Source organism: Cervus elaphus, chromosome 10, assembly GCF_910594005.1.
Source record: "Cervus elaphus chromosome 10, mCerEla1.1, whole genome shotgun sequence".
Taxonomy (NCBI): Eukaryota; Metazoa; Chordata; class Mammalia; order Artiodactyla; family Cervidae; genus Cervus; species Cervus elaphus.
This window is the reverse complement of record NC_057824.1, coordinates 30971521-30995521: the sequence shown is the minus strand read 5'-3', so window position 1 is coordinate 30995521 and position 24001 is coordinate 30971521. Positions and strand designations below refer to the sequence as shown.

The window sequence follows — 24001 nt, the reverse complement described above, 5'->3', positions numbered from 1 at the left end:
ATGCAGAAGTGGGGGCTGTGGGCCGCGTCCATCCTGACCCTTCTCTCCGCACAGGCCTTTCCGCAAACGGACATCAACATCAGCCCAGGTGAGCAATGGGGCCAGGGCTGGGAGCAGGTGGAGAGGAGGACATCTGCAAATACTTGAGTTGTCACTGAGGCCCCACTGACTAGGCTGCAGGCCTGCCTGACCCAAGGAATGTTGGGGGGCCAAGCCGAGCTTCCTGACAGCCCCCCGCCAGTTCCTCTCCCTCCAGCTGATGGCCACTGTCCTAGGGCCAGACCCAAAGAGACCTGGTGATAAAGCCCAGCATTGCATCTTGAAAGCTGTGTGACCTGGCACAAGTTTCTTGACCTCTCTGAGCCTCAGTTGCCTTTAGAAAACAGTGGTCACAATGGCCCTCTCTGGGGCTACTATGCAAGGGAGATGAGACAACGTGAGGAAAATGCCTGGCACTAAAAGAAGATCTGAAAATAATGTTTTTGTTAGGGATTTGGCATCTGAGCTCCCCACCCTCACCTTGGCTCTGATAGTTGTTCCCAGGGAGCTTTCAGACTTGCTGCTGTGCCGTAGCATTGGGCATGCAGGAGGACATAGGGGTCCCTCTAGTGACCTCCCTGGCGCCTGGCCTAGTGACACTCAGCTCTGCCAATTTTCTGGATCCCCTGGGATTGGGACCCATCAGACACAGGCCTGTGGCCTCCCAGTGTCCTACTTGAAGGACATTGGGCTTCAACTCAATAGGGAGGTCGGGGCGCTGACTCTGGGGTAGGAAGTGTCCTGAGTCCTTTAATCCCTTCAAGGCAGAGGATCTTGCCGGTCACCTCTACCAGGAGGGTGCTTTCCAAACATTGTTTTAAAACTATTAATAATACCAATAACAACAACTGATGCTTGTGTAGCCCTCACTATATGCCAGGCACTGTTTTAAGCACTTTTTATATATGGATTTATTTAATCCTCACAGTAACTCTATGGCATAGATACTATTTCTGTCCCTATTAAAATAGAACTAATACTGTAATAAAACATCCGTAAGGTCCCCATAAGACCATATTATTGAGCTGTTACAGTGTTGGGGTGAATTTAAATAGAAAGGTGATAGGATCACCAGATAGATGTCCAGGTAAACTTGAATTTTAGGTAAACAATAAATCCTTTTTTAGTGTGTCTCAAATATTGCATGGGACATACCTTATGCTAAAAATTACTTGTTTATCTGAAATTCAAATTTTACTGGGCATTTTTAAATCTAGCACCCCTAGTGATGGGGGATGTAAAGGGTGGTCAGTTCATTTGGGCAAGCATCAGGGGCTCTGGTCTGCCATAAACTCTCTGAGTGTTTGTATTAGTCAGTTCAGGCTGCCATAACAAAATACCACAGGCTGGGTGGCTTCAACTACAAGAAGCACTCTGGAAGCTTCGTGTCCAAGATCAAGATGCCACCTGATCTGTTACCTTGAGAGGGCCTTCTTCCTGGCTTGCAAGTGGCCACATGGTAGAGAGAGAGAGAGTGCTCTGGTCTCTCTTCCTCTTCTTAAAAGGCCACTAATCCCATCATGGGGACCGCATGACTCCATCTAACCTTTATCATCTTCCAAAGGCTCCACCTGCAAACACCATCACACTGGGGGTTTAAGGCTTTGACATGGGAATTTGAGAGGGCATGCAGACATTCAGTCCGTAATGGTGTCTTTGCATCCTTGTTCTTGTGCCTCAATTTTCTCATCTGTGCAATGGGTGAACAGGATAGAAATTGGACAGAATATCTTCAAAGGATATTTGTGTGTTCCAAGATCTTGCCTTTCTGCCCAGCATTAAGTGGAAAGGCCTGAGCTGAGTTTGAGAGTGGGAACAACTAGGGAAGTCCTCCTCTCTCACCAGCTTGTGCCCGTGGGACTTTCTCAGAGCTTCAAGTTTCCTCCTCTGGAAAGTGGGGATAATAATGGTTTTGGAGACTCTTCAATGAGATCATGCAAGTGAAGAGTTTAGCACATAATAAGCACTTGAAAAATGGCTTATTACCTTACCACTTCTGCCACTGTGGTTGTTGATGTTATGAGAGAATTGGCCAGAAGACACCATTTTCTGCTGTGACAAAAATGCCTTCAAAAAGGCACTTCCAGATATCTAGCCCCGTGCCTCAACCCCACTCTACAGATGGGGAGACTGAGATCCCTGCCAACCCAGCAACTTTAGAGACCTCAGAGTTGGAGGTGGAAGGATGGGTCCCAGAAGTCCACTCCACCTGATCCTTCCACATTACAGTTGTGCTTACTGAGGCCTATGGAAGGCAAATAATCTGGCCAAGGTCCTCATCCATCCAGCCCAGCGGAAAGCCCAATTCAAGCCTGAGTGGATAAATCCACTAGAGCAAAGTGATCTCAGAAGAGAATGTGTGAGCTAAGTGTTTGGGTTTGTAAGTGTGAGTGTGTGTGTGTGTTGATGTGGGACTACAGAGCGCTTAGCTGGGGTCTTGGTGAGCCTGTGCAGACCATGAAGGTGGGCACACAGCCAAAACCCATCCTTATTGACAGTGGGCCTGGTTCGTCTTCTTCTCCTGCACCAGGAATATTCCCAGCTCCAGGAATATTCCAGGGCTGAGGCTGTTCCTGCTGTAATAATATCTCATGTTTACTAGAACGCCTACTATGAGTCAGGCACTGGCTTACCTGTGAAGTAGGCACTATCATCATGCCCATTTTACAGAGAAGAAAACTGAGGCACAAAGAGCTGAGTTTCTAACCAGAGTAATCTAACTCCAGAGTCTAAGCTCTGAGGCTGGAGCACAGAGGCTTGAGCAGCAGAGAGTCACCCTCTAGTCTGGATCATAGAGTTGGATCCTAGAGTAATCCCCCCCTGACCTGGACACTCTAGCCTATTCCCTATCCCTCCTGTATGGTCACAGAGCCCTCTACACACTTCTAGAATGTTCCTTGGCATGTAAGGACTCATGGTCAGGTGTGTTATGTGTTCCTCCCTCCAGCCTGTGACTTGAGGGCACAGACCCCAAGCCAAATAAGCACCCAGGAAACATTGAATTATTTGCTTAATTATGATACTCTTAGTCAGCTCAGGCTGCTATCACAAAATATTGGGCTGGCCAAAAAAGTTCATTCATGTTTTTCCATAAGACATTTTGGAAAAACCCAAAAGAACTTTTTGGCAACCTAGTACCATAGACTGGGAGGCTTAAACCCCTGGGATTTATTTCTCACAGTTCTAAAGCCTGGGAACTCCGAAATTGAGGTATTGACCAATTCACTTCCTGGTGAGAGCTGTTTTCCTGTTTTGCAAATAGCCACAGAGAGGAGAGCTCTGTCTCTCCTCTTCTCATAAGGGCACTAACCCCATCATGGGGGTCCACCCTTATGACATCTTATGACCCTAATTTCTTCTTGGAGGCCCCCAGCTCCAAATACCATCACCCTGGGGGTAGGATTTCAACATATGAACCTGAGGGTGGGGTGCAAATGTTCAGTCCATTACACTGTTAAATTTGTTGTTTAATATGTTTGTCTTACAAATGAGAAAGCAAGACCACTCCAGTGCCTCAGACCTGAGTCTCATCCTGACACTGCCACTTTTTAGCTGTGGGAGCTTAACCTCTTTGAGCCTCAGTTTCTGCATCTGTAAAGGGGGGATGAATCAGGTACCCACCTCCAGTTTGGTCTCAACAGGTATACTTAGCATGCAATGAATGGCCACTGTTATGAGCAAAATAAAAAACCACCCAGTGCTGTCTCCTCTGTATCATAAGGCCACAAGAGCAGCCCTGGAGAAGGGAAAGCAACGCTCAGGCATGAGAGGCCTGGGACCAGTTCTGCACACCACAGCCGGGGCTCAGTGGGAAGTTCCCTGGGGGTGGGGTATATGGACCAGGGAGGTGCTGCAGGTGACTGAGCTCTCCCAGAGGCCACCTTCCTGGACACTGGGAGACACTTCTGACCCCCTGGGACATCTGGGGCCCAGTAGTGATGTGGAAGGGGGCACATGTGGCCCCCGGAACCCCCTTCTCTCCCGGCTGGTTCCCAAGGCTCATCTGGGTAGCAGGCAGCAGGGTAGTGTGTTTGTGGGAGGCTGGATTGGGGCCAGGGGAGCGAACAGCCAGATCGTGTGGGAAGGTGACAATTTATTCTTAAAAAAAAAAAAAAAGAGAGAGCGAGATTAAAAAAAATGAGCCCCAAACACTGTTGGCTCGTCCTCTTTCCTTAACAAGCTCAAAGCTTCCAAAAGCTTTGACTCCCACCCCAGCTGGGAGACCTTGGGGGCCTTTGGTGCTGCTAATTGAGGTAAAATACCATGGAGTTTGGCCTCTTGGTTTCCAGAGCAACAAGCTTCTTTGTGCATCCCTCCCCCACATCCCACCCCTCCTCTCCATCACCTCCAGCTTCATCCCTCTCTCAAATTCCCAGCCAGGCTGAACCATTTGCAATTCTCCAAATGCTCCCTTCTCTCTCATACCTCTGGGCCTTTGCACATGCAATGACCTCCACTTGGAACACTCTTCTGCTGACTCTTCCTCATCCTTCAGATCTCAGTAGGGGTCTCGCATCACCCCCTCCAGGAAGCTCTCTGGGTCCCTGAATCTGGGTTATGTGCTCCTGTGTCCTGTATAACAGGTGTTATACAACACCCTGCATTTTCCCCATCGGGGAAGGGGACTCACTTTGGGGTCATTATAATCACCAGTGGGCACCCTGCAGGCAGAGTGGGGGTGGCCCCCAGTTCAACTAGGGAGAGAAAATGGGCAAACAAATGACAAGTTTCTGAAATAATTTGGAGCTGCTTCCTCAAGTTTTTGCCTGCATGACACAAAGCCGTATTAACTGTGTATTAATGACATTTTATTTCTGTGCTTATTTTTCTTAATGTCAGTCTCCATAGAATGTAAGATCCATCAGGCCAGAGGTCACCTCTGTATAAGATGCCACAGTATCTCTAGTACATACCAATTACCTAAGACCAAACAGGTGCTCAAATAAGACTTTCTGAACAAATAAGGGAACGTATGAATGACCAGAGCATCAAGTTTGAGACAGGGAAATAGGCTTCAATATAGCAGGAATCTCTAAATTAGGTCTGGAGACATGCAGGTCTGCCACTTAGGTGCTGTGTGACCTCAGGCAAGTTATTCAAATTCTCTGTGCTTTGATTTCTTCATCTATAAAGGCGGGGCGTGGGGGGGAGTGGGGGTTGGGGAATCATGATACCTACCTTATAAGATGTATGAAGACTAAATGAATTGTTATGTACAAAACACCTGACACATTGCGTGGCTCAGATGGAAGCTCAGTAGGGTGGGCCCTGGTTATTATGCTGCCATCACTACCTGTCAAACGATAAAGCTATAGACATCTCTTCCCAAAAGAGACACAGCTTAGCTGAGTTTACTCTGAGCTCCAGGTTGATGAAAGTCCTCTGAGATCCTTCTAATGCTTGTTTCTAAAATCCCAGAGGTAAAGGAGGTGGAGGGGGGTGGGGGGAGTGGGATGCCAGGCAGGGTGGAGTTCATTACCATCCCAGTGCAGGCAAGCGGCTCCTTTTTGCCTCCCAGGTCCTCCCAATTAAAGGCCTTTGCCTGTCCAGGTGGAAAGGGGATTAATTGAGCAGTGACCTGTCACAGCCCCATTTTCTGGTAGGTTTCACCCCAGGCATCCATAACCACCACTTGCTCAGTGAAGAAAATCAAAGGGACCAGGAGTGGGGAGGAGGGCGGGAAGGTGGGGGCTGAGGCTCGCCATTGCTCACGAGCTTCTAGTGATGCTGATACCGTTTCTCCCAGCAGCCATTGTACTAAACAATATGGAAACCCAGGTCAGTCAATGCCCTCAGTGCTCAGCTGGAAAAGTCCGGGCATGCCATCCTAGAGGCAAGAGAGACCAGTTTGGAGGCATCAGGACACATGAGTGGTGCCCACACCCTTCTCACCACTGTCCTGCCCCCTCCTCAAAGGGGCAGTTGACCCAAAGGAGCAGTGTTTGATTCCCTGGCATGCATTTAATCATTCAAAACTAGCTACTGTGCACCTACTATGTGCCAGGCACCAGGGAGAGGGGTGATCACAGAAGACCTTGAGCAGTGGGAGGCCAGACTGAACAAGAATTCATGGGGACGCGTAACGGTGGGTGTGCAGGCTGTAGGGGCTCTCAGAGAGGCTCCTACCTCGTCTTCCCTAAAGAAGCCACGGCACAGTCAAGACTCAAGGAAGAAACTCAGATCAGCTGAAGACAGGCCAAGGCAAGTATCTGCAGAACTGAACACACAAGAGCTGAAGCAAATCTGGAACATGTTGTGAGCGATGGGATAAGCTGCAGGGGCAGGAGGGAGCGCTGTTCCCAAAGGCGACGGGCATTCCTGGAGGGCGTCTGTGAGGACCAGCTCAGGGCATTGGAAAGATCTCTCTGGATCTGCAAGGCGAGATGAGGCACAAAGAACAGCCAAGAGGCAATTGAGGAGGTTTCTATGAGAGATTATGGGGGATGGAAGAATGTGGAAAGGAGAGACACAGAGAGGAGGAAGACAGGAAAGATGGAAGGAAGGAAGGAAGGAAGAAAAAGAAGGAGAGAGAGAAAGGAATTGCAGAGGTACTGGGAGGCAGAATAAACAAGACTTAAAAATTGATTGGATAGGAGGAACGGGAAAGAGAAGAGGTAAAGATGATTGGGGGAAAATATCCAACAACGCCAGACAATTCTGGCCAGTTCCAGCCAATTCTTGTCAGTTTTGTCTAATCAAACGTGTGTGTGTATAGGACTTGCCTGGGAGTCCAGTGGTTAAGACTCCTTGCTTTCACTGAGGAGGCAAGGGTTCAATGCCTGGTCAGGAACTAAGATCCTGCATGCCACACAGTGAGGCCAAAAATAATAGGGGGAGAGTATGCGTGTCTGTGTGTATGTGTATACACATCACTGTGCATTTTCTAGGGAAAGAAAGGAACAATTGCCTTAATCAAGAGAGTGATAGTATTTGATATCAAAGATAGTTGATATCAAATAAAACACTAAGGTAGAGTGAATATAATGGGGTTTCCTAGGCTGGATTTGGGAACAGGTAAGGAAAAAACTGGTGAAATCTGAATAAAACCCATAGTTTAGTGAGCATGCATGCTAAGTTGCTTCAGTCACATCTGACTCTTTTTCACCCTATGGATTGTAGTCCACCAGGTTCCTCTGTCCATGAATTCTCCAGGCAAGAATACTGGAGCCGGTTGCCAGAGTCCTCCTCCAGGGGATCCTCTCCACCCAGGGATCGAACCCTAGTCTCTCATGTCTCCTGCATTGGCAGGCAGGTTCTTTACCACGAGCACCACCTGGGAAGCCCCAAAGAGTATGTGCCTATACTAATTTCTTAGTTGTGACAAATGTACCATGGAAATGTTAAGATGGTAACATTAGGGGAAACAGAGAAGTAGATTCAAGGACTCTGTATACCATTTTTGCAACTTACACATAAAGTTAAATTTATTCCAAAATTAAAAGTTGTGGTTTTTTTAAATGAAGGACAAGAAAAGAGAGGACAACGAGCGTGGAAACTTCCAGATCAGAACTTCTGGTAAATTGGAGAGCAGAAAATGGCTCCACTATAGACATCTAGAAATGAAGATAAACTTTTACAGACATCCACTGAAAAGTAGCGGCTTCCCTGGTGGCTCAGATGGTAAAGCGTCTGCCTGCAATGTGGGAGACCCAGGTTCGATCCCTGGGTTGGGAAGATCCTCTCTCTGGAGAAGGGAATGGCAACCCACTACAGTATTCTTGCCTGGAAAATAACACGGACGGAGGAGCCCAGTAGGCTACAGTCCATGGGGTTGCAAAGAGTCGGACACGACTGAGCGACTTCACTTAAACTTAAAAAAAACTGAAAAGTAAGCTGGGCTTCCAGGAAAGTGTTGGGGGCGCCCAGGGGTAGGAAACAAAAGAAAAAAAACCAAAGCAGTGGGCACATGCGCAGCAGCGCTCTGGATGCGGAGTCAGCCTCCCTAATACGGAGGCTCGGGTTTTACATCCACCCGGGGTGGGGGGGAATGACGGCTGAGCCATTTGAAGCAGAGCATTAAGAGCGGGATCCCCTCATAGAGCAGAGACCTCTCATGGAGCAGAGAGAAGGTAAAAAGTTCCACCTTCTGGGGAAGATTACACCGGATGAGGAGCGGGGAATCCTCCCTTCGTGGGAGAGATGACAAAGAAGTTGGTCTGCTTTATCTCAGACTCGGGGATGAAAAGCAAGACTTGCCCTCTGCACCATCCTTCCGTGAAGTCTGTACAGTTAAATTTAACCACGGTGTTCTAGCCCCGGGGCTTTAAAGCCACGGGTTTGTGACAGTTTTACATTTTAACTCTAAAATTAGAGAAAGAACCCGAACTCTACTTCTAATCAGTTTTCTGGTGCAATTTTTGTGAAGAAACTACAGATGGGTTGAAAAACGTGGACATTTGCTGTGATGTTTTGTGTTGTGGCTCTGTGGGGTTATTTTACATTTTGGAATTCAGCTTTCCACCTAGGGCAGGAATTCTATTGACATTTTGTTGTTGGTTTTGGTTTTCTTTAATGTTTGTTTATTTATTTGACTGCCCCAGCTTTTAGTTGCAGCATGCAAGGTCTTGGCTCTTGCTTGCGTCATGCAGGATATTTAGTTGCGGCATGTGGGGATTGAACCCAGGCTCCCTGCATTGGGGGTGTGGAGTCTTAACCCCTGGACCACCAGGAAGTCCCCCTATTGACATTTCAGGTCAGAAAATGCTTTGTTATGGGGGCTGTCCTGGGCATTGTAGGATGTTTAGCAGCATTTCTGGCCTCTACCCATTGGATGCCAATAGGCCCACCACCAAGAACGTCTCTGGGCGTTGCTTCCTGTCCTCTGGGAATCGAAATCACCCCTGGTTGAGAACCACTGCTCCAGGAGATCAGCTAAGGGGTGGGGGTGGGGGATGGGATGTGCCACTTTCAGATTTAGAACTGGGACAGTCCTGGGCAAACTGGGATGATTATATCCCCCACTTCCATCTCTAGTATGAATACTTCAGTTCAGTCACTCAGTCGTGTCCGACTCTTTGCGACCCCATCAACTGCAGCACGCCAGGCCTCCCTGTCCATCACCAACTCCCAGAGTCCACCCAAACCCATGTCCATTGAGTCAGTGATGCCATCCAACCATCTCATCCTCTGTCATCCCCTTCTCCTCCTGCCCTCAATCTTTCCCAGCATCAGGGTCTTTTCAAAAGTCAACTATTCGCATGAGGTGGCCAAAGTATTAGAGTTTCAGCTTCAACATCAGTCCTTCCAATGAACACCCAGGCCTGATCTCCTTTAGAATGGACTAGTTGGATCTCTTTGCAGTCCAAGGGACTCTCAAGTCTTCTCCAACACCACAGTACAAAAGCATCTTCTTCGGCACTCAACTTTCTTTATAGTCCAACTCTCACATCCATACACGACCACTGGAAAAACCATAGCCTTGACTAGATGGACCTTTGTTGAAAAAGTGATGTCTCTGCTTTTTAATATGCTGTCTAGCTTGGTCATAACTTTCCTTCCACGGAGTAAGGGTCTTTTAATTTCATGGCTGCAATCACCATCCACAGTGATTTTGGAGCCCAGAAAAATAAAATCAGCCACTGTTTCCCCATCTGTTTGCCACGAAGTGATGGGACTGGATGCCATGATCTTAGTTTTCTGAATGTTGAGCTTCAAGGCAACTTTTCACTCTCCTCTTTCACTTTCATTAAGAGGCCCTTTAGTTCTTCTTCACTTTCTGCCATAAGGGTGGTATCATCTGCATATCTGAGGTTATTGATATTTCTCCCAGCAATCTTGATTCCAGCTTGTGCTTCCTTCAGCCCAGTATTTCTCATGTTGTACTCTGCATATAAGTTAAATAAGCAGGGTGACAATATACAACCTTGACATACTCCTTTTCCTATTTGGAACCAGTCTGTTGTTCCATGTTCAGTTCTAACTGTTGCTTCCTGACCTGCATACAGGTTTCTCAAGAGGCAGGTCAAGTGATCTGGTATTCCCATCTCTTTCAGAATTTTCCACAGTTTATTGTGATCCACACAGTCAAAGGGTTTGGCATAGTCAGATGTAAAATAATTGTAGGATGGGTAAGAGTGGGAAAGTTGTTTAGCACCAGCAAATATCATCGTCTTGGGTCAGTTGTTCCAGTTAACTCCTGCACAGACATGGCCAAATTCTCACCAATGTGTGTCCTTGGTTATAAGTGATGGGTGGAAAGCAGATGGAAATGACTTGCTGCTTCTCATTCATGCAAAGGGGGAAGTGCTCCAAAAGGAGACCCCTGGGAGTGATTCCGCTGCCTCTCTCTGTTAGGAAGGCACTGGCAAAGTGCCCACAGGGAGCCCAGCAACACCCAGCCTCACGAGGGGTCCCTCAGCCCTCTCAGCATCGAGGCAATGTCCTCTAGACCAGTGCTCTTGGCTGAGAAAGGAGGAGACCGAGGTCCAGAGAGGAGCAGGGAAGGGCCAGAGGTACTGAGCTCACTAACCCATAACTCCTTTTGCATATAAGGGAGGGTTAAGAGAGCAGATTTTGGATCAGCTGATCCCAGTTTGGATACTGGCACTCTTTGAAAGACAATTGGCCAGGACTGGTGGGGAGGGGTGGGACAAGCCAGGATTGACCAGCACGGCAGCCTGGGGTGGGAAGAGGGCTGGTTCTGGTCAAACAGAAAAGCCCAGTGGCTTTCATCAGGGACAGACAGCCCCCAGCTGGAAGCTCCCTGCTTACGTGTGTGGGTTAGTCGCTCAGTCGTGTCCAACCCTTTGCGACCCCATGGACTATATAGCCCACCAGGCTCATCCATCCATGGGATTTTCCAGGCAAGAATACTGGAGTGGGTTGCCATTTCCTTCTCCAGGGGATCTTCCTGACCCAGGGATTGAACCTGGGTCTCCTGGATTGTGGGCATACTCTTTACTGTCTGAGCCACCAGGGAAACTCAGCTCTGTTGATTAAAGCAACTGTCCCTTTCCTTCCCCAGAAAAATCCATAGAGTTGTATGTGTACAGACATCGTGCTTGGGCTCATTAGCTTCAGTCATGTCCAGCTCTTTGTGACCCCATGGACTGTAGCCCACCAGGCTCCCCTGTCCCTGGTATTTCCCAGGCAAGACTACTGGACTGGCTTGCCATTTCCTTCTCGGGGGGATCTTCACCACCCAGAGATCGAACCCACATCTCCTACATTGACAGGCGGGTTCTTTACCACTGAGCCACCAGGGAAGCCCCAGCAAGTCTCTGGCACATCATAAATGCTCGGTTAATGTGGTCCACTACTTCTTATTCATGAGCCCAGCCAGCTAATAGAGTGGTTTTGAAGGCAAAGATCCACACCCCGGATACCACAAGAGGGGCTAGCCCGACCGCTGAGAAGGAAAGGAAGGTGCCAGCATTATATAGCATGTGAGACGCAGAGCTGGGACTGGGACCCGGGCTTCTGGACTCCAGTCTAACAATTTCACCACCGCCTGGTACCTGGTCTCACATCCAAGTTCCAGGCAGGTTCTCAGCACGCCTTTCTCCCCAGCTTGGTCTTCTTCAATCGTGGTTTTCCAGACCACACTAAGAGGCCCCCCAGAGGGGCTGAGACGTTGGCGAACTTTTCTGTCTCAAACATGAGCCTATCATTTGTCCCCTTTCAGAATTAAGAACACATCCTGAACCCCAATAGTCATGGACTAAAGATATAAATAGTCTTGGCTGTTGTTTGTCATTAAACATGTAGGGAAATATCCGCTTTCGCCAGAGAGCCCAGAATTGCAGATTGAAATAAGATACCATTTTTTTGCCTATAAAATTTGCAAAGATTTCCATTAAAGTGGTAACAGTGCCTGCAAGGGCGCGATGAGATGGGCATTCTCAGACATCACCGTGGGAGTAGAAATTGCTTTCAGGAGGCAATTTAGCAAATTGTATCAAAGCCTTAAAAATCTCTCCCCAGAAAATCAGAAATATTGCAAAAGCTTTGTGTACAAGGCTCTTCATCTCAGCACTTTTTCTAATTGTTTTTTTAAAAACAGGAAACAATCTAATTAGACCAAAATAGGGGAATGATTAAATAAACTCTGGTGGGGGGGGTGGCCACTCAGGGGAGTATTCAATAGCTGTTTGAAACAATGTTTACAAAAATTTATAATAATATGAGGGAAAATGCTTATACTCTAATTTTTAGAAATCAGAATACCAATAGGGGTTTATGGACAATATAACCACAATTGCATTTTAAAAAATCATTGCCGTCAACATGACAAGAAGAAAAACACTAAGGCAGTAATATTTTCCAAGGATTCTATAATGAGTACATATTACTTTTATTATTTTGTAAATTTTAGGCATGTGTTAATCATACTGGGATCACTTTTTTCTTTTATACTTTAAAAGATGTCTTAAGCCATAGCATCAGTGTTTGCATGGCCAGCCTTCTTCCCAGCCCGTTTCTCTCTGTCCCCAGCCATGCCAGAGCTGCCCCAGGCTTCCCTATGCCCCCTCTTCTGGATGGAGTTCAAAGGCCACTGCTACAGATTTTTCCCTCTCAATAAGACCTGGGCTGAGGCTGACTTCTACTGCTCGGAGTTCTCCATCGGCAGGAAGTCCGCCAAACTGGCCTCCATCCACAGGTGAGTGGACTCCTCTGTCCTTTGTAGCCCAGTCAAGCACCCCTGTGGAAAGGGATGTAGAGAATGGTGTCTTCCACTGATGTTTCTCTTTGGTTATTTCAGCTGTTACTGTCATTGAAACTGGCCTTGGCGGTAGAGGACAAAGCATTTAGCAAGGGTTGCAAACTGCAGGCTGGAAGGTTCATTTTTATAAGTGCCAAACTTATGCCATGCCTTGTTCAGTATCACAGGGGGGTTTGAACCAATGAAACAACTCATAACATACATGTAACTCGCATAACATAAGGCATAATAACTGACATTTATTTGCTAAGAGTTGGGCTTCCCAGGTGGCGCTAGTGGTAAAGAATCCATCTGCTAATGCAGGAGACACAAGAGATGTGGAATCGATCCCTGGGTGGAGAAGATCCCCTGGAGGAGGGCATGGCAACCCACTCTAGTATTCTTGCCTGGAGAATCCCATGGACAGAAGAGCCTGGCAGGCTACAGTCCATGGGGTTGCAGAGAGTCAGATGCAACTGAAGTGACTTAGCATGCATGCATGTATAAGCATCAAGTTCCTGCAAACCATATTAGGTTGGTACCCTCATGTCACAGACAGGAACCTAAGGCTCCAAGAAGGTATCTTGCTATGAAGTGGTGGAGCCAGGATTTGAACCTGAGCAGGTGGCTTCCATGGCCCACCCACCAAGCCTCCTTCAACATTCCTCCATGCCTCCCAAGCCCCAGCCACGCTGACCATCTTGACATTCTCCAGTGTGGTCCAGCCCATTTACTCTTGCATATTTGCACATTCTGTTCCCTCCACTGGGAACTCCCATCCCGTCTTCTCCAGGTAGACTCTTCCTTAACCTTCCAGACCCAGCTCTGCCATCTCTGCATTGAAGTCACTCCAGACTTGGTGGCACCTGACTGCACATATCCACCTCCCAAGGAGCACTTTCTTCATCACTTTAGTAACTTCTTTTCACATCTGATTTCCTTGCTGATTTGTGGGTTCTTTGAAGCCAGGTGTGATGTGTTCCGTTGCCCCTAAGCTACAAATTTACAGTCTTTCCTGATTTTTCAAGGATCTCAGAGACTTCAAGTTAGGACGCTGGTTGGTTCTTTACGCTTTAGAGGCGCTGAGTTTTGTTACAAATGGGGAAGGGGTCCTCAATCTTAGTTAAAAACAACAACAACAACAACAGCTCTTGAATCCTCACATTGATTGATCTAGCAATGTATCCACTGTATCCTTGGTGGTGCTGAAGAATATAGTGATACAATCAACATCTAACCAGGAAAACAGGAATCACTACAAATGTTTAACACGGAGTTTCATACACATGCAAGGGATGGACTCTGAGAACTTAAAGACGCAGTAGATTTTCTAGAGATTCACACCGGCAGGAAGCCAGCTCCACCCCTAACTGGAGGGCAGGTCAGTCCAATGGGAGCTGGAGCCACAGAAGCCAGGCAGCCCCTGCCAGCACCTCCCCAGGCAGAGAGGGAAAGAAACACCCTGGTTTCTCTCGCCCTCCCAGCCTCCATCAGTTGCCTCCCCTTGCCTGGAGGGCAGCTGACATGGAAGCCTGGGCAAGGCAGTCTTCAGAGTCAAATCCCCTGTGATACAGAGCTCAACACAGCATATGACTGGCACATATAAAAATGGATAAAATAAGTTCTCAAAAACTCCCGGCCTATAGAGAAAAATTAAATATATGTAATAAAGAGGAAATTTAAAGGTGATTCCACATGAAGATTTCCCTTTGGTCGTCCATGGGAAGGACAGCCCAGCCTGCCCCATGGAGCCCTTGGTTTAATAGGCACTAGGAAGGATTCCAGGTAGATTTGGGGGCTTTCCAGCAGCCCCTGACTCAAATTCTGTTCTTTTCTGCCTCAACTTACCTCCTTTCTCTTCTCAACTCCTGACATCCCTCTTTTTTCTCTCTTATACAAATGTTCCCCAAATGTTATGCTAGTATCTCCTCTCTTATACAGGTATTTTTCCACTCTGGCATGTGACACTTTCCCAAAAACATGTAGGAAAGTTGAATTTACACAACACATTCATCTGTTATAAACCAAGTTCAGTTCCCATAAAGCTAGACAATATTATAAAATCTCTAATTACATCTTGTCTCTGAGACACAATCCAATTCTCTAATTCTGGCATTTTTTTCATGCTTTGTAATTTTGTTCTTTTCCTTCATAATTAAACGCACAATCAACTTATGTTCATGGAGCATCTAATTAAAGTTTAAGTTTCTCAGCCTTTCCGCTTACCTAATAATTTCCATCTTTGCTTCAAGTGACAATTGAATTGAATTAAGTTCATTTGATTTTCGTTCCTTATTACTTACAGTAGCACCTCGGGCATTTCTATCTCCCAGTTATTTTGACCACATATGGGGAAAACACAATGAAATATTGAAATGGTTTTCCAAGCAGGTGCCATTGAACAAAGGTGACTCTAGTGCCATTTTAATGGCAGGGCAGCGACTCCCCTAGACGACCATGCACCATGCATGTTCAGCAGTTAATCTAGGACATTCCGAATTGTGCATGAGGGGGCATATGGGAATGCCAGTGCTTCGCTGGATAAGACCAACAGCAAAGACACGTTGGACTGGAGAATACTTTGTCCCCCCCCAAATCATACCACTCTAATGTTAGACAAAACACATGGTCTTGGAACATCAATACTGAACAGAGCCTGGTGATGGTGTGAGATAAGATGCCACATAGAAATAAGGTGTGAGGTTGGTCCATGTGGTCCTTGCAGCCCATTTGGAGAGAAGAGACCTTGAGAGATGACTTCCCAGGTGATGCTAGAGATAAAGAACTTCCCTGCCAATGCAGGAGACATAAGAGGCACAGGTCTGATGCCTGCTTTGGGAAGATCCCCTGGAGGAAGCCGTGGCAACCCACTCCAGTATTCTTGCCTGGAGAATCCTATGGACCGAGGAGCCTGGCAGGCTTTAGTCCACAGTGTCACAAAGAGTTAGACAGGACTGAAGTGACTTAGCATGCACACATAACCTTGAGAAGCAGAAAATGAAGCCTAGCAGCCACCCTGGGGAGCACAGAAACTTTCTGTTACAGGTGTTCCAGGATCATACAGAGAGTGCTCACAGAATGCTTCCTGGAAGAACTAGTCCTGGGTCAGGATCTTGAAGGTTTGGGAAGCTTAGGGGACGGGGACAGCAGATGTTATAAAGGAGGAAATTAAGAGGGCTTTAGAGTCAGGCAGTCATAGGCTAGTCCCCACTCCACCACTTCCCACATGGTGATCTTACCCAAGTCACATAACTCTCCGAGTCAGAGTCCTCAGCTGGGAAACATCAATAGTTACACTGAGCTTTTAAGATTGAGGATTTTAGAGGAGATAATGGATCTGAAGTTCTTACACAAGCACTCAGGTAACATAATGCTTCATAGTGAGAGTTCTTAATTATTTTTATTAATTATAATCTTGGGTGTCTCAAGAGGTCAGCACTCACTTAGTGTGCCCACGTCAGATCTTCTTTCTGAGGCTAAGTAAGCCTTGCCCCACCCGCCATCTTTCCTCTCCACTGCTTCTAATAATATCTATCTTGGTCCATTTAGGCTGCTGTTACAAAAATATCAGACTGGGTGGCTGATATACAACAGAAATGTGTTTCTCACGGTTCTGGAGCCCGAGATCAGAGCACCTTGTGTTGTCAAGTCCTGGTGAGGGCTCACCCCAGTTTGCAGATGGTCATCTTCATGCTGTATCCTCACAAGGCAGAAGGGGCAAGGGCACTCTCTAGGGCCTCTTTTATAAGGGCACTAATCCCATTCATGAGGGTTTCACCCTCATGAACTAATCACCTCCCAAGGGCCCCACCTCTTAATACAGTGACATCGGGAGTTAGCATTTCAATATATGAATTTGGGGGAGGGGCACAAACATTCAATTGATAACAGTTTTGATTAGCAACTCCTAGTGTGTGACTGCCTAGAGCACTGTGTTGAGAAAGATTCTGAGAACCAGAGTTCTGAGTGCTTCTGGGATGGGTTGGCAATATCTTCCACAAACACATAATTAAGGAGAGTTATGTGTGCTTAGGGCTTCCTTTATAGCTCAGTCGGTAAAGAATCTGCCTGCAATGCAGGAGACCCTGGAGGAGGGCACAACCCACTCCAGTATTCTTGCCTGGAGAATCCCATGGACAGAGGAGCCTGGCGGGCTACAGTCCCTGGGGTTGCAAGAGTCGGACATGACTTAGCACACACAGCATGGCACAGCATTATGTGCGCTTTGACTTGCTACCAACACCTTAAGCAAAATGAAAATGATGGGCAGGTGTTCTAGACAAGGTGGCAGTCTATAGAGTGGTCATTTAGAAGAAGCCATCAGGAGCAGATGTAATCTGTTGCAACATAAAGGATACCTCAGCATAATCTTGTTTTGAAAGGAATTATGGATTAGGTGTTCTTTTAGGCAGCAGACTACTTCCAGGGCCCTCCACCAATTTCTTTTGTTAGGTAAATTACTTTATAAGCTCTTTGAAATAGGAGGTGAGAATCCCACTAATGCTTTCTGCTGTGTTTTGAATGTTTTGGTCCCCACAAGATTCATATGTTGAAATTCTAATGCCCCATGTGATGGTGATAGGAAGTGGGGCCTTTGGGAGATGCTTAAGTTCTGAGGGTGATGCCCTCATGAATAGGATTAGCGCCTTTATAAAAGGAGCTCCACAGAGCTCCCCTGCCCCCTGCTGCCATGTGAGGGCACAGCAAGAAGTATGCACCCAGAAGGTGCACTCACCCGGCCATGCTGGCACCCTGATCTTGCATTTCCCAGCCTCCAGAACTGTGAGAAATAGATTCCTATAGTTCATAAACCACCCAGACTATGGTATTTTGTTGTAGCAGCCTGAATGGCCTAAGACACCTGTTGAAGAAGGTGGATAGTTAATTTCAGGATTTGGTTTTGCTGAGTTGACTATGCAAGTTCAAGCTTCTAGTTGAGTTTTCCAGCAAAGCCAAAGATTTTGAAGATGTTCTGTGAGAAAAAAAATTAGGAGAGAGGAGGCTATGTAAGGACTAGCACTGTAAGGGGGGGCTTTTGAGAAAGAGCAAGAACATCCAGTGGAGATTTTTGTTATTTGGTGTGTGCAATACAATGTCAATTCCTTTTTCTTTTTTCCTTTTTTTTTTTTGTCTCTTCAATATAATCCACCTTATTTGTTAGTGTTTCTGAGATAGACTTAAGTTTATAGGATAAATAGCAGTGCTGAGTCCTGCTTTGCACTGGCATGGAAAAAATGCAGAAATGCCCCTGACAGGACAGGCCATGTGGGTGCCCTAGGCAAAAAAAGAAAAAGGAGAAAGCCAGATTGCATCACATTCTCTATTTACTTTGATCCAGGAGGATTAGCAAAGGTTGCTGTTGATTTGCAACTTAATCCTGCGCCAAGAGGCAAGGAGTAACGTGCACCTGGGTTTCTTACCTTTGCAGCTGGGAGGAGAATGTCTTTGTGTACGACCTTGTGAACAGCTGTGTTCCTGGGATTCCAGCTGACATCTGGACAGGGCTTCACGATCACAGGCAGGTGAGCAAGTGCTGGCCATCACGCCCTCTTGAAAGCTCCAGCCAAGGTCCCACTTTGATTTAACCAGCTTTTCACATGGAACCTATGTGCCAGGTCCCTGCCACACGCCCAGCATACAGAGAAATCAGACACCAAGACACCCCAGTTAGAATATGATAAATGTTGTTAAAGAGACAAGGATGGAAACATATCAGATGGCCAGTGATGGGCTCTGTTTAGGTTTGGATTCTCAAAAAAACAGACACAAAAACTTGATTAGATGGGTAAGAGGCTTTTGAGGGGAAATATCTGCAAAGGAAAAAAAGAAGGCAGGTATATATGGCAAGAGGGAAGACCTTCAGCCCATGATGAGCCCGGAGAAAGGAGATGGGGGTGGGTGGGATGGGGAGAGCCTCAGTTGCAGAACACTCTGGAAAGTCTTGGCTAAGCCAATGGGACGTCCCCTGGCAGAGGATGCCCATTTCCAGGACTCCCACTTGGGCAGGAGCGGGCCAGCACTAATACCCGTGATCATGAAGGAAGCATGATCTCCCTGTGAATGCAGCTCTGGGTCCAACGAGCTGCCAGTCAGCCCTGCTCCCCCCCAGGTCCTGCTGAAGGAGCTCTGAGCAGGGCACATCTACAGCTGCCTCAGCCTCCCTGAGTAAGAGACATTTGAGCTGATGTCCAGTGGACAAAGAGGAGTCAGTCAGAGGAAGAACATCCCAGGCAGAGAGCACAGCGTGGGCAAAGGCCTTGAGGCGGGAGAGTCACAGCACACTCAAGGACACTGAAGACCAGTGTGTCTGGAAGGCAGTGGGGAGGAGTTGGTGGGATGATGGTGGGAGAACAAGGCCAAAGAGGGCTGGCTTGGGCCAGATCTCATACCTGGCAATATCTCAGCAGACTCCACCTGGAGATTTTGTCTGCTGACTTACCCCAGGCAAGCTGCATCCTGAGCATCTCTCCCGTATGTACACCTCCAACCCTGCCTCAGAGCATCGCAGGGAATAGGATTCCATTTCCAGCACCTGTTCTACCATTTACTTTACCGTAGCTGACTCTGGGGCCTTCCCAGGTGGCGCTAGTGGTAAAGATCCCACCTGCCAATGCAGGAGATGTAAGAGACATGGGCTCAATGCCTGGATTGGGAAGATCCCCTGGAGGAGGGCATGGCCACCCACTCCAGTATTATTGCCTGGAGAATCCCATGGACAGAAGAGCCTGGTGAGTTAGAGTCCACAGCATCACAAAGAGTCAGACATGACTGAAGCAGCTTAGCACACACACACAGGTGACTTTGAGACAATTTTTCTTTTTTTAACCTCTCTGGGCTTCAGTTTTCTCAGCTGTGAAATGGAGTGATCATAATAGTGCCTGGTTGTACAAAGTAAATGGGCCAATATATGTGAAGGATTTAGCCTGTGCTTGGCACATGTTGAAAGCTCATTTAGCGTGGTCAAACTTGCTATTAGTGAAGCAGAAGTAACAATAGTAGCCAGGCTCAATAAAGATAGTTTAACAACAATCAGCAGAATTCATCTGGCAAGAACTTACATAGAAGCTGTAACTTAAAAAAAAAAAAAAAAGTCTCATTATAGTAGTAATTTTTAAATTGGCTTATGAATACATTTAGAGTTAAGGAACTTATAAGACTTAAGAATAATGATAACAAATGATACAGTAAAAGGACTTGCTTTTATACTTTTCTTTTCAGTACTAGGTACCACATGCAAGGCACTAGCTAAGTCTGCTAGTGCTTTCAACTCATTCAATTCTCACAATAATTCTCTGAGGGAGATATTCACTCCATTTTACAGGTGTGGAAACTGAGGCTCAGAGAAGTTAAGTAAGTTGTCTAGATTCCAGAGCTAGGAAGTGAGAGGAGCTGGAATCCCAGGCTCCAGTCTCTCTCCCAGAAGGTGTGTGCAATTTCCATTATACAACGTGGCTTCCATAATCATCGATGCTTCCAGAGAGACTCTTCTAAAAAGTTGAATACATGGAGAAATGACTTCTGTTCCAGGGCATTGCAAAGAAGTCATTCTTTCCACAGTTAATTTGCACATTTATTGCAACACCAATCAAATTCCCAACAGGACTTTTCTTGTAATTGGTCAGAGTGGTTCCACAGCAGGCAAGAAAAATACACACTATTTGGACAGATAGAAAAAAGATGAAGAATGATTTCCACTCACTGGTAGAAAAAAATTTTTTAATGTAATAGTTAGGGTCTTGAGTACTGGAGTCAGATAGACCTGGGTTTAAATCCTGGCTAATGCTTTATTAACTGTGTGAATTTGGGTAGACTAATCTAAGTCTCAGTTGTTTCATCTATAAAATAGAGATGACAATTTCTGCTTTGCAGGATGGTGAGGACAAAATGCCCACCTGGCATGATATATAATAAGCCCTCAACAAACAACAGCTAGTAATATTACCAGCCAGAGCTGGAACCAAACTCAAAAGACAGTGTTCAAGAGACAGGGTTGATGGAATAAGAAAGATGCTGTATTTTGAAAACCTGGGGAGATGGCGGATGGGTCCCCCAAACTGTCTCCCAGTTGCTGGTTAGGAGGCAAAGGTTTTAAAGGAGAGTTTCAGGGGTGCACAGGCAGGGGGATATATGCAGAACAGCACAGCCAGCTCCCACAGTCATTATGAAACTTGTCACGCGGTGGTCAGATCAGCATCATCTTGATCCTTCAACTCCAGGATCAGTTTGTCCTCATTTCCTTGAAGCCAGTTCTGGGTACTGTGCCAGCATAGATCCAGTGCTGCACAAGATGGAGCAGCTTATGTCAGGGATGCAGTCTGGTCATCCATGCAGTCAGCTTTTCCCCTCTGTGCCAATCACAGTAGTCACAAAACAACTCAGGAATGTGCATGGGACACTGTCATCGATACCTTCAGGGAGGAACTACAGATTCTGTGATTCCAGTGTCCTAATCATTAACTGTTTGAACCTGCTCTTTTGTGGCTCACGGGAGGCCTGGGAGACTATAGGTTTTCTACAAGCAAGAGGCAGGGGACATGGAGGGGCTTCTGTGCCCACAGGATTTCACCTTTACCAGTTATGGTGGTAATAATAGTATATCAGATAAAAGTGAGGGCTTCTGCACTGTTAGGTATGAAGGCATTAGATGTTACTCCAAGCTGGAGATGGCTTGAATGCCTGATCTTTCTCTCCTTGGCTTGCTTCCTTGCCTCTGGATGTGACCCCCCAGGAAGGGAAGTTTGAATGGACAGATGGCTCACCCTATGATTACAGCTACTGGGATGGGAGCCAGCCGGACAACGGCGTCCATGCAGACCCAGAAGAGGAGGACTGCGTGCAGATATGGTACCGGCCCACCAGCGGTGGGTGCCCCTGAGACCAGGGCTCTTGCAGGGGTGCTGGGAGGCACCAGGGACGGTTGAGGCACTGTGAGTTATTCAATATCTTGAAGAGTGGCCAGAGGTCCCTTGGAGGTGTTAGGGACGTGGCCATTCTCTGTGGTGGATGCATTTTAAATAATATCTAATGGTGTGTTGTTGACATGCAAACTGTGATTTGGATGAAAAGACATTAGAGACAGAAGCATAAAAAGAAAGAAAGCAAGAAACTTGTATAGAGACCAAAGGATGGTGCTTTTATGTCAGCTCAGCAACACACTAAATGTGGCTCACGCTCGTGTACATTAGAACAAAAGGAAGCCAGGAAGAGTGCGCAGGCGCAGTAGTGAAAAGAATACCCAGCCAGGCTGAAGTCCCGGTCCTGCTGCGTTCTAACTCTGTGTCCTGAGGCAATAGCTTATTCTCTCTGAGATGCGCTTTCCTCATCTATAATCATCGGTCCCACCCACAGGGCTGTTCTGAGCCCTGAAGGAGATACAGCTGATATGCCCAGTGGCAAGAGCATGGACTCTGGAGTTGACTATCCTTATCTAAACTCCAGCTCCACCGCTTGTAAATCGAGTAGCCAACTTCTTGGTGCCTCAGATTCTTCATCCATAAAATGGGGCTAGTTACACTTAACTCACAGGGTTGATGGGAAGGAAAAAGAAGATAAGGGACATAAAGTGACTACAGTGGTTTGCATGTGCTATCAGCAGTCATCACCATCACCATGAGCATCATCGCTGCTCATAAAAATCTTGAGAGATAAAAATTAATATTTCCACTTTATAGATGAAGAAACTGAGGCTCAGAGAAGTTAAGTGATTTGTTTGAGTTTGCACAGCAAGCAACTATGGAGCTGGGTTTCGATATCTACTCCAGATCCAAACACTGACCGGCTCCTTTTTCTTCTTCTGATTAGGGGAGCAAATTGCTATTCTGGGAGCCGCCTGGGAGTCAGAGCTGGGTCAAGCCTCTGAGTGAGGCTTGTCCTGCCTCTCCACAATAACAAGTCAACACTAGTCTTAGGAGAGAGTAAGGCTGGACAGCAGCCGCATCAAGCATCAGCAAGAAAGGGATGCCGGTGTAGACACCAGGCTTATGGGAGAGGACTTTTACTTTGGTGGGATGGTGGGGTTACTTTTACTGTGGTAGGTGTACCTTCGCACAGAGTCTCTGCTTTTTCCCACCACAGCTCTGAGGTCATGGAATGATAACACCTGCAGCCGGAAGTTCCCTTTTGTCTGCAAGATCACAGCTCTGACCATTCACTGATGCATTCTCGCCCTCACGTTGCAAGCCCAACTCTAGCATTGACTTGTAGCTCTACCTGATGTAAAGTCGACGCTCAATAAATGTCAAACACACAGTGGAAACAAATATCCCAAACAGAGATTTTATACAAGCACATCTTAAGATACAATGTAATCAGTTGGTCAGGAGTGACAGGAAACCCAACTCAGACTGGCCTGATACATGAAGGATGGTCGATTTATTGGTACAAATAATAAAAGCCCAGGGGTTGTTCTAGATTCAGAGTTGAATCTCACTGGCCTGGCTTGGGGCAAACACCCATTCTTGAAGCAGTCTCTTTGGCACATGCTGGTTGGCTAGACTCTGTTTGGATGCACATGGCCGAGGCAGAGGGGTCATATTGTCTAATCCACATGAGCCCAAAGAGGAAGGTGGTTCCTGAAGGAAAATGAAAATATCACCAGACTCATACACTGCTGCTGGGAATGTAAAGGAGAAACCATTGTGGAAAACAGCTCAGCACTTCCTTAAAAAAGTTAAACACAGAATTACCACATGGGACCAGCAATTCCAATTCTCAGCATGTACCCAACAAAATTGAAAACATGGAGAAGGAAATGGCAACCCACTCCAGAACTCTTGCCTGGAGAATCCCATGGACGGAGGAGCCTGGTGGGATACAGTCCATGGGGTCTCAAAGAGTCAAACATGACTGAGTGACTTCACTTTCCTTTCCTGTAAATCTCCAGTGGTACAATGGGGAGTGAAATATTACATAAAAATAACATTTCCAAATGTTAAATTGGGTTTTTGAGAGATGGCCAGTCTGTAGAGTGTCTAGTGATCATCTTAGCCATGTTATCCAGAGCTTTGCTATTTTCCATTAGTTTCCTTGAAATCTTAATTAATTAAAGAAGTTCATGACAAGTTTTTCCCTGGAAGAAAATAAAGAAAAAAGAGTTCTTTAAAAAAAAAAGAAAGAAAACAGTTTTTCAAATATGAATGGCCATAGTATTACTCACAGTAATACACACATTACTCACAATAGCCCCCAAAGTGAAAACATCATTGAGGCGAGCACCCAGATGACCCCATCCCCACTGTCAAGGTCCCATCCAGCTGTAGCATAACAGCTGGTAGCTGTTGACTGTAGTTTGACACGCTCCCTTGGCTGGGACTTCAGGATCTT

General features: G+C 46.6%; 1 protein-coding gene across 2 annotated transcripts; it reads left to right on the top strand.

Moving 5' to 3' along the window:
* CLEC19A (C-type lectin domain containing 19A) lies at positions 1–22909 on the top strand. 2 transcript variants are annotated; one of them, XM_043915520.1, is made up of 5 exons: positions 1–88; positions 12472–12637; positions 18108–18201; positions 21408–21540; positions 22754–22909. In XM_043915520.1, the coding sequence occupies exons 1-5, from the start codon at positions 1–3 to the stop codon at positions 22831–22833; spliced, it is 561 nt and encodes a 186-aa protein (XP_043771455.1). In that variant the 3' UTR covers positions 22834–22909. The 2 variants fall into 2 exon arrangements, with proteins under 2 accessions (XP_043771455.1, XP_043771456.1); XM_043915521.1 differs by lacking the exon at positions 1–88 and adding an exon at positions 8022–8108.
* Positions 22910–24001: the final 1092 nt, after the last annotated feature.